The sequence below is a fragment of the Coregonus clupeaformis genome, chromosome 13, assembly GCF_020615455.1.
Source record: "Coregonus clupeaformis isolate EN_2021a chromosome 13, ASM2061545v1, whole genome shotgun sequence".
In the NCBI taxonomy this organism is placed as follows: Eukaryota; Metazoa; Chordata; class Actinopteri; order Salmoniformes; family Salmonidae; genus Coregonus; species Coregonus clupeaformis.
This window is the reverse complement of record NC_059204.1, coordinates 17557153-17566508: the sequence shown is the minus strand read 5'-3', so window position 1 is coordinate 17566508 and position 9356 is coordinate 17557153. Positions and strand designations below refer to the sequence as shown.

The 9356-nt window shown below is 41.6% G+C and overlaps 1 protein-coding gene across 2 annotated transcripts in view; it reads right to left on the bottom strand.

Annotated features, from left to right (window-relative positions):
- Nucleotides 1-81: 81 nt before the first annotated feature.
- The window catches only part of LOC121579370 (cell surface glycoprotein MUC18), a 96257-nt gene continuing 86982 nt past the window's right edge, over nucleotides 82-9356 (bottom strand). Inside the window, exons 13-16 of one of the 2 annotated variants that reach the window (XM_041893912.2) lie at nucleotides 8263-8298; nucleotides 2317-2446; nucleotides 1949-2066; nucleotides 82-1808 (exon numbers count right to left, since the gene is read on the bottom strand). In XM_041893912.2, coding sequence (XP_041749846.1) covers nucleotides 1806-1808; nucleotides 1949-2066; nucleotides 2317-2446; nucleotides 8263-8298 — 287 coding nt within the window. In that variant the 3' untranslated portion in view covers nucleotides 82-1805. The remainder of the gene's footprint in view (nucleotides 1809-1948; nucleotides 2067-2316; nucleotides 2447-8262; nucleotides 8299-9356) is intronic. The other variant, XM_041893911.2, reaches the window with a different exon arrangement.

Here is a 9356-nt window from a genome sequence, read left to right as displayed (position 1 = left end):
ATGCACTCGTAGTACATTTTCAATTCTCTGCTATGAACTTTAATTTAAATATTTAGTGTAAAGATGACAATGAAAAAGATATCAAATGTAACCTTTTTATTTGGCATTTTCTTGCAAAAAAATTATAAAAAGGCAAGCATCAAATCACAAGAACTGTACTTAATTTACACATGTTTGCAATATCAGAACATTACAAAACAATGATGAACTGTGCAGGTCCAAACATTCCTGTCCACCGGTAGCTGTTTCAGATAGTCAACAAAAACATTACATATCACTCAAAGAAAGAGGTTGGGATGGGATGAAGCAGGTATAACTGTCCAGTCAAGAAACGTTTCTGTTTTCTGAGCTAACTGCACAACATGCTGTTTTCACTGTTGGTGGTGACCAACAGTGAACCTTTTGTACATCATGAAGGCCAGTCATCCACACACTGGCTTCAAAAAGCTTTTTCTTCCCGTGTTGGGATCTGTCTTTGGGTGACATGAATGAATGAAACTCAAACACTTAAGTCCAGACCTCTTCCTTCCATAAGCATCAGAACACTACACTATAACACAACTAAACCAGACCGAACAAAAAAGGCACACAGTTGAGGGCAGTTTCTTTTCTTGAGTTATACTACCAAAAGTCCACTATCTGCAGTCCTATGGCCGGACGTAAGCAGGCTGAACAAAATGGATGTCATTTCAACTAAACACTTACAATGACCACTAAAATATTACCTTGAAGGCAATATTTGGATCACAACATACAGTATTTGTACAAATTGAACTCTCCCATTAGTGTACAATATCAAAATCATAATACCTTTAGTAACATATCATCATTCCGTAAATGATGCAAGTTGGGCAGTCTTTGAGCTAGCAACAGCTTCTTCCATGCATATAACTTACAGTAAGCATCCAAAATGTCTCACACACAAAATGACCTTCAGGTCTCCTTGGCCCTCACCCAAATACAAAGAAATACACAGAGCAAACCAGAAAAAAAGGAAACATTTCAGTGTATCTTACATCAAAGTGAGACAAATTTCCACAGGCACTGCAGATTATAACGCAGTAGGCCATTTCAAAAAAGACAATCGAAGGCCACAGCTACAAACGGTTCTTATGCTACGATTATTTACAAACAGTACAAGAGCTTGACAGTAGTTCACAAGAGAATGACTCTGAAATGATGAGTTTTGCTGAGAAAATGTAGACACCTGTTGACATGGCGTTTGTCCACAAACATATTGGTGGTCATTTATGGTCAAATTTCCTCCATAAAATTATGTAGAAACGCCTAATCAAGGACCATGGATGAATAGCTAAAGTAAGTGACACCATAAACAGATACTACCATGAAGTCTGAACTTGAAAGGTCTGTGTCAAAATATCTTAAATAACTAAATATATATATAATATATACAGTCTATAAAGTTTTTAACGCACAGTTAATGAACGTCATCATCATACACTTGAAAACGAAAACGAGAGAGTAAAAAGTATTTGGGGAGACAGTATAAAATTACAAACAGTAAAATTGAGCAATCAAAACATCCTTCAAACACCTTAAAATCAGTCGTTTGTGTTCCTGTGTGGCTTTGGCCAGATATGGTGAATACTGCTGAACACAAATGTGGGGAAAGTGATTGATTGATTGAGTCCTAATTAGAAAGTGATTGTGAAGGCTGTTTTTTCCAATGCTTCCAGTAGTCTAGGCTTGGCTTGTGGGTGGATTTGGTGGGGTGGCGAAGAGCTTCGGCTGGCCACGTCAGAGCTCAGCCCTCTGCATATGTCACTTCCTCAGGTCCATGTACTTTACTCCAGGGAAAAGCACACAGGGAAAGAGGAGAGGGAGAAAAAACACCAACAAATGTCAATACAGTGGGCAATGCAAGATTCAAGAAAGACAGACAGTAGGCTACTTCTGTTTAGCGTATAGCTTTCATATTCATAGTTACCTGGCCGCTGGGGCCATTCTTGTCACCGTTAACGCCCTTCAGAAGAACAGCCTCTTCGGTCTTGGTGTCAGTCTTCATCTCCACCACAATGCCATCTTTGTTAGGGTTCTCCTTGGTGCTGTGGATAGAGAGCACAAACTCAGTTTACTCTCAATATTCCTCTCCAGTGAGGACAGTATCACATTCTTGGAGGCAGAAATACTAATTTATAGATGAACATATGGAATACATTTAGATAACACTTTTTCAAGCGCTCAGAGTGCTTTACATTGTAATTTACCCTCATCCACTACTAATGTGTAGCACCCACCTTATAGAACCAGACACAAAACCTGGCCCTAGACCAGTTGTTGAAGTAGAATACTCACATCTCCTGCTTGCCAGAGCGGCCACAGGGGATCTTGCCCTTCTTGTGGAGGAAGTAGAGCACACTGCCCAGGATGGCCAGCAGGAGGATACAGATGATGATGACCACGATGATCACACCATTGCCCTCAGCTATACACACAGACAGACAGACAGAGAGAGGGGAGGGTAAGCTCAGGTTAATGCTTATACCTGATCATGGAGAATCATCCGGACATGATATGTGTAAATATATCCTGTTTACCTGTGCAGCCTCTACATGTGTAACCAGTGACCCATAACCCCATGTGAGAATGCCCCTAGCGTACAAAACAAGTGAAAACATCCCTAGACAGACAACATAAGGCCAAAATGACTCAAATTTGTCTACATCAGCAGTTGTCAAAGCAGTTGTGACAAAGTGGTTACAGTAAATAACCCGGCCAAGACCCCAAAGAGCTAGCAGAAGCGAAATCAGAAGCATAGTGGCCAGAAAAGAAAACCTAGAAGGAAAAAACCCAGAGACGAACCCAGCTCAGATGGGAGGCCCATCCTCTTCTAGTAGGACAAAACATAGGAAGATATGGAAGATAGTAGCCACTAGCCAGGACAGCCACTCAGTAACATTTCCCACTTTTGTCCAGGGAGTCCTGGGATCCAGGTTGTAGAACAGTTTTAGAGTATGGTGCTATTGGTCATGATTTATGGGCCAAGTCATAAGAAGCAGATGGGAAACAGATCAAGGGCTCTATTCAATCCACATCGCGGAAGTTCAGCTTTACAGCGTGATTGAAATTTAAAGGCAATGTTCCCGCTTTAGCGGAGACTGCATTCACGGTAAACGCTGCATATGTCAGCTCCATCGGAAATTACCTTTACATTTACACTACCGTTCAAAAGTTTGGGGTCACTTAGAAATGTCCTTGTTTTCAAAAGAAAAGCACATTTTTTGTCCATTAAAATAACATCAAATTGATCAGAAATACAATGTAGAAATGTTTTATGTTGTAAATGGCTATTGTCGCTGGAAATGTCAGATTTTTTATGGAATATCTACATAGGCGTACAGAGGCCCATTATCAGAAACCATCAGTCCTGTGTTCCAATGGCACGTTGTGTTTGCTAATCCAAGTTTATCGTTTTAAAAAGCTAATTGATCATTAGAAAACACTTTTGCAAGTATGTTAGCACAGCTGAAAACTGTTGTGCTGATTAAAGAAGCAATAAAACTGGCCTTCTTGAGACTAGTTGAGTATCTGGAGCATCAGCAATTGTGGGTTCGATTACCAGCTCAAAATGGCCAGAAACAAAGAACTTTCTTCTGAATCTATTCAGTCTATTCTTGTTCTGAGAAATGAAGGCTATTCCATGCGAGAAATTGCCAAGAAACTGAAGATCTCGTACAACGCTGTATACTACTCCCTTCACAGAACAGCGCAAACTGGCTCTAACCAGAATAGAAAGAGGAGTGGGAGGCACCGGTGCACAACTGAGCAAGAGGACAAATACATTAGAGTGTCTAGTTTGAGAAACAGGCGCCTCACATGTCCTCAACTGGCAGCTTCATTAAATAGTACCCGCAAAACACCAGTCTCAACGTCAACAGTGAAGAAGCGACTCCGGGATGCTGACCTTCTAGGCAGAGTTGCAAAGAAAAAGCCATATCTCAGACTGCCCATCTTAATCTTTTCTTTTTATTGGCCAGTCTGAGATATGGCTTTTTCTTTGCAACTCTGCCTAGAAGGTCAGCATCCCGGAGTCGCCTCTTCACTGTTGACGTTGAGACTGGTGTTTTGCGGGTACTATTTAATGAAGCTGCCAGTTGAGGACCTGTGAGGCGTCTGTTTCTCAAACTAGACACTCTAATGTATTTGTCCTCTTGCTCAACTAGTCTCAAGAAGGCCAGTTTTATTGCTTCTTTAATCAGCACAACAGTTTTAAGCTGTGCTAACATAATTGCAAAAGGGTTTTCTAATGATCAATTAGCCTTTTAAAATGATAAACTTGGATTAGCAAACACAACGTGCCATTGGAACACAGGACTGATGGTTGCTGATAATGGGCCTCTGTACGCCTACAGTGAGGGGAAAAAGTATTTGATCCCCTGCTGATTTTGTATGTTTGCCCACTGACAAAGACATGATCAGTCTATAATTTTAATGGTAGGTTTATTTGAACAGTGAGAGACAGAATTACAACAACAAAATCCAGAAAAACGCATGTCAAAAATGTTATAAATTTATTTGCATTTTAATGAGGCAAAAAAGTATTTGACCCCTCTGCAAAACATGACTTAGTACTTGGTGGCAAAACCCTTGTTGGCAATCACAGAGGTCAGACGTTTCTTGTAGTTGGCCACCAGGTTTGCACACATCTCAGGAGGGATTTTGTCCCACTCCTCTTTGCAGATCTTCTCCAAGTCATTAAGGTTTCGTGCCTGACGGTTGGCAACTCGAACCTTCAGCTCCCTCCACAGATTTTCTATGGGATTAAGGTCTGGAGACTGGCTAGGCCACTCCAGGACCTTAATGTGCTTCTTCTTGAGACACTCCTTTGTTGCCTTGGCTGTGTGTTTTGGGTCATTGTCATGCTGGAATACCCATCCACAACCCATTTTCAATGCCCTGGCTGAGGGAAGGAGGTTCTCACCCAAGATTTGACGGTACATGGTGCCGTCCATCGTCCCTTTGATGTGGTGAAGTTGTCCTGTCCCCTTAGCAGAAAAATACCCCCAAAGCATTATGTTTCCACCTCCTTGTTTGACGGTGGGGATGGTGTTCTTGGGGTCATAGGCAGCATTCCTCCTCCTCCAAACACGGCGAGTTGAGTTGATGCCAAAGAGCTCCATTTTGGTCTCATCTGACCACAACACTTTCACCCAGTTCTTCTCTGAATCATTCAGATGTTCATTGGCAAACTTCAGACGGCCCTGTATATGTGCTTTCTTGAGCAGGGGGACCTTGCGGGCGCTGCAGGATTTCAGTCCTTCACGGCGTAGTGTGTTACCAATTGTTTTCTTGGTGACTATGGTCCCAGCTGCCTTGAGATCATTGACAAGATCCTCCTGTGTAGTTCTGGGCTGATTCCTCACCGTTCTCATGATCATTGCAACTCCACGAGGTGAGATCTTGCATGGAGCCCCAGGCCGAGGGAGATTGACAGTTATTTTGTGTTTCTTCCATTTGCGAATAATCGCACCAACTGATGTCACCTTCTCACCAAGCTGCTTGGCGATGGTCTTGTAGCCCATTCCAGCCTTGTGTAGGTCTACAATCTTGTCCCTTACATCCTTGGAGAGCTCTTTGGTCTTGGCCATGGTGGAGAGTTTGGAATCTGATTGATTGATTGCTTCTGTGGACAGGTGTCTTTTATACAGGTAACAAACTGAGATTAGGAGCACTCCCTTTAAGAGTGTGCTCCTAATCTCAGCTCGTTACCTGTATAAAAGACACCTGGGAGCCAGAAATCTTTCTGATTGAGAGGGGTCAAATACTTATTTCCCTAATTAAAATGCAAATCAATTTATAACATTTTTGACATGCGTTTTTCTGGATTTATTTTTTGTTATTCTGTCTCTCACTGTTCAAATAAACCTACCATTAAAATTATAGACTGATCATTTCTTTGTCAGTGGGCAAATTCAGCAGGGGATCAAATACTTTTTCCCCTCACTGTATGTAGATATTCTAGCTACAATAGCCATTTACAACATTAACAATGTCTACACTGTATTTCCGATCAATTTGATGTTATTTTAATGGAGCAAAAAATTGCTTTTCTTTCGAAAACAAGGACATTTCTAAGTGACCACAATCTTTTGAACGGTAGTGTATATTGCGGAATCAAAAATATTAGTTAAAGAATTGAATTAAGCCAGTGGCTCAGATGAAACTGTCCAAGCAGTAGATACATCTCCTTTAAATGTTGATATTTGGTTGCGTTGTCAACCAAACACAATTCAATATTACTTTTGTATTACAGTAAATAGCATAAAGTTAAGGCTATCTTACAAACTAATGTAACGTTCAACCTTAAAATGCGTAACACATCCATGTGTAAGGGATCGGGGGTTGGCTGGGTCTAGACAGAGTCTGACACTTCCCCGATCTACAGAGAGGGGGAGTCATCAGACTCGATCTGGTTCACCTGAGTTCTGAGCACACCTGTCCATAATTAGGGTAGGATATAAGGTGTGCTCAGAGGTTCAGTCGGTGCGAGGTATTGTTCCTTTGTGACTTGCTAAGCGTTTTGTTCCGAGAGAAAGAGAGAGTTTGTTGTTTTTGATTATCCGTGTATCCGACCTGTGCCTTGTTGTTTGACTTCCCGAATTGCTTAATCCTCTACTTGTCTACCCCAGTGATTACCGTTCTCTGATCCTGTGCCTGTGACCTCGACTACGACTAAGCCCGCTCCTTTGGTACCTCTGCCTGTCTATGCCTGGCCCGGTTTTGACCACAGCCCGCCCGACCACGATTAAGCTATTCCCTTGTCTGTACTCTAATAAAGCATCGCTATTCTGCGATTGGATCTTACCACTCTGTCCGAGTATTCATTACACCATGGCCACATTTTGAAGTTACTATAACTATATATTTCTTCTTATGTAATCAAATAAAGTGTGCATGTTCAAGAGTGCATACATAGGTCATCGCAGGTCTGTAGAGATCATCACAATTACTGTAATAATCTGCGCAGAATCTCGAACTTGCACCATGTACATTTAATGTAATCTCAACTGTATCACATTTGCTGTATAAATAAACAAAATATCTGACATTGTATTCTCATTTGAACTTTGCTGTGCTTTTAAAATGGTTGAAAGCGCAGTGATAGACATTTGGGTGACAACTAAACAAAAAATGAGACATTGTTTTTCCATTGGAATTTGGTTGTGCTTTTAGATGGTTGAACATTGGAAATTCAACTAACTTTTTGATATCTTTTTGAGTGGATGAATATAGGTTGTTGTAATCTCATTGATCAACGTCTCAACCAAATATTACCCAATTATCTACGTTGAAATGTGCCGAGTGAGCAGCTTCAGCTCTCATGCTTTGTGAGTGCGTGCTCCAGACACTGGGCAGAGAGATGGGAAACAGCCCTGGCCTGCCCCTGTGACAGAGCCATCAACACTTCAGTGCAATCCCCCCAGGAGGAAATTAGAGAGTGCTACTCCCTACCAGAACTATTAACTCCTATATTTATCCATGCAGTAAGCACTTGTTAAATGGAACAATATGGATTTATGAGAACTTCTATTGCAACAGCTTAATAAAACAGTGAGACAGCGCATTAACTTCCCCAATAATAACTAAATATATGTGTTTTTGGCACTCGGCCACTTCAAAACATTTCTCGAAATGCTAGACAAACTGTAGTTACACATTTATCTGGAAAAACATTTGGTGTTGGACATCCTTATATTTCTTAACTGTTTGTTGTCTTGTTCTTTTTTTCCTATTAGATTTTTCTCCATCACACAGACTTTTCAATGTACCCACAGGCGATGAGCAGAGCCAATCCTCCCGCCTGTTCCAGCAAACACTTTGCCTGTATGAAAATCATGAATTATTTAGTTGCCTTGTTGGCTAATCCTTCATGGTCTGGGTTGGTGTGTATTCAGAGAGAATCAAACAAAAGTTGAGAAAAAGCAAAGACAAAATCTCAAAGCGCTTCTCAACTAGATAAGAGTGATTCAAAGGTCAAGAAGAAGAGAAACAGTGCTGGAGCGTGGTTCAGTTGTAGTACTGAAACCTCCCAAGCACATATTACCCATAGTGGCATGGGTACGAATCCCACCCCACAGGTGCATGCTGTTTCCTCTCTATACTCTGTACTCCGTCTAACTTCTCTGTCTAAATAAAAGTGATCAAATTTGCAAGGAGGACGGTGCTCCTGTTCTTCTTTAAAAAATAATAAGAGAAACTGAGATCAGCAAGAAAACAATAATAGCAAGATCTCTGTCTTACCAGGTGAGTAGGGCGCAGTTGAAGTGACCATAGGAACTGTGGACAAGCAAAACAACACTTAAAATATAAGAAGTTCTCATCATCAAATATATTTCCACATAATATGCCCATATACAGTGAGGGAAAAAAGTATTTGATCCCCTGCTGATTTTGTACATTTGCCCACTGACAAAGAAATTATCAGTCTATAATTTTAATGGTAGGTTTATTTGAACAGTGAGAGACAGAATAACAAACAAAAAAATCCAGAAAAACGCATGTCAAAAATGTTATAAATTAATTTGCATTTTAATGAGGGAAATAAGTATTTGACCCCCTCTCAATCAGAAAGATTTCTGGCTCCCAGGTGTCTTTTATACAGGTAACAAGCTGAGATTAGGAGCACACTCTTAAAGGGAGTTAGCAATCAATCAATCAGATTCCAAACTCTCCACCATGGCCAAGACCAAAGAGCTCTCCAAGGATGTCAGGGACAAGATTGTAGACCTACACAAGGCTGGAATGGCCTACAAGACCATCGCGAAGCAGCTTGGTGAGAAGGTGACAACAGTTGGTGCGATTATTCGCAAATGGAACACAAAAGAACTGTCAATCTCCCTCGGCCTGGGGCTTCATGCAAGATCTCACCTCGTGGAGTTGCAATGATCATGAGAACGGTGAGGAATCAGCCCAGAACTACACGGGAGGATCTTGTCAATGATACCAAGGCAGCTGGGACCATAGTCACCAAGAAAACAATAGGTAACACACTACGCCGTGAAGGACTGAAATCCTGCAGCGCCCGCAAGGTCCCCCTGCTCAAGAAAGCACATATACAGGGCCGTCTGAAGTTTGCCAATGAACATCTGAATGATTCAGAGGAGAACTGGGTGAAAGTGTTGTGGTCAGATGAGACCAAAATCGAGCTCTTTGGCATCAACTCAACTCGCCGTGTTAGGAGGAGGAGGAATGCTGCCTATGACCCCAAGAACACCATCCCCACCGTCAAACATGGAGGTGGAAACATTATGCTTTGGGGGTGTTTTTCTGCTAAGGGGACAGGACAACTTCACCGCATCAAAGGGACGATGGACGGGGCCATGTACCGTCAAATC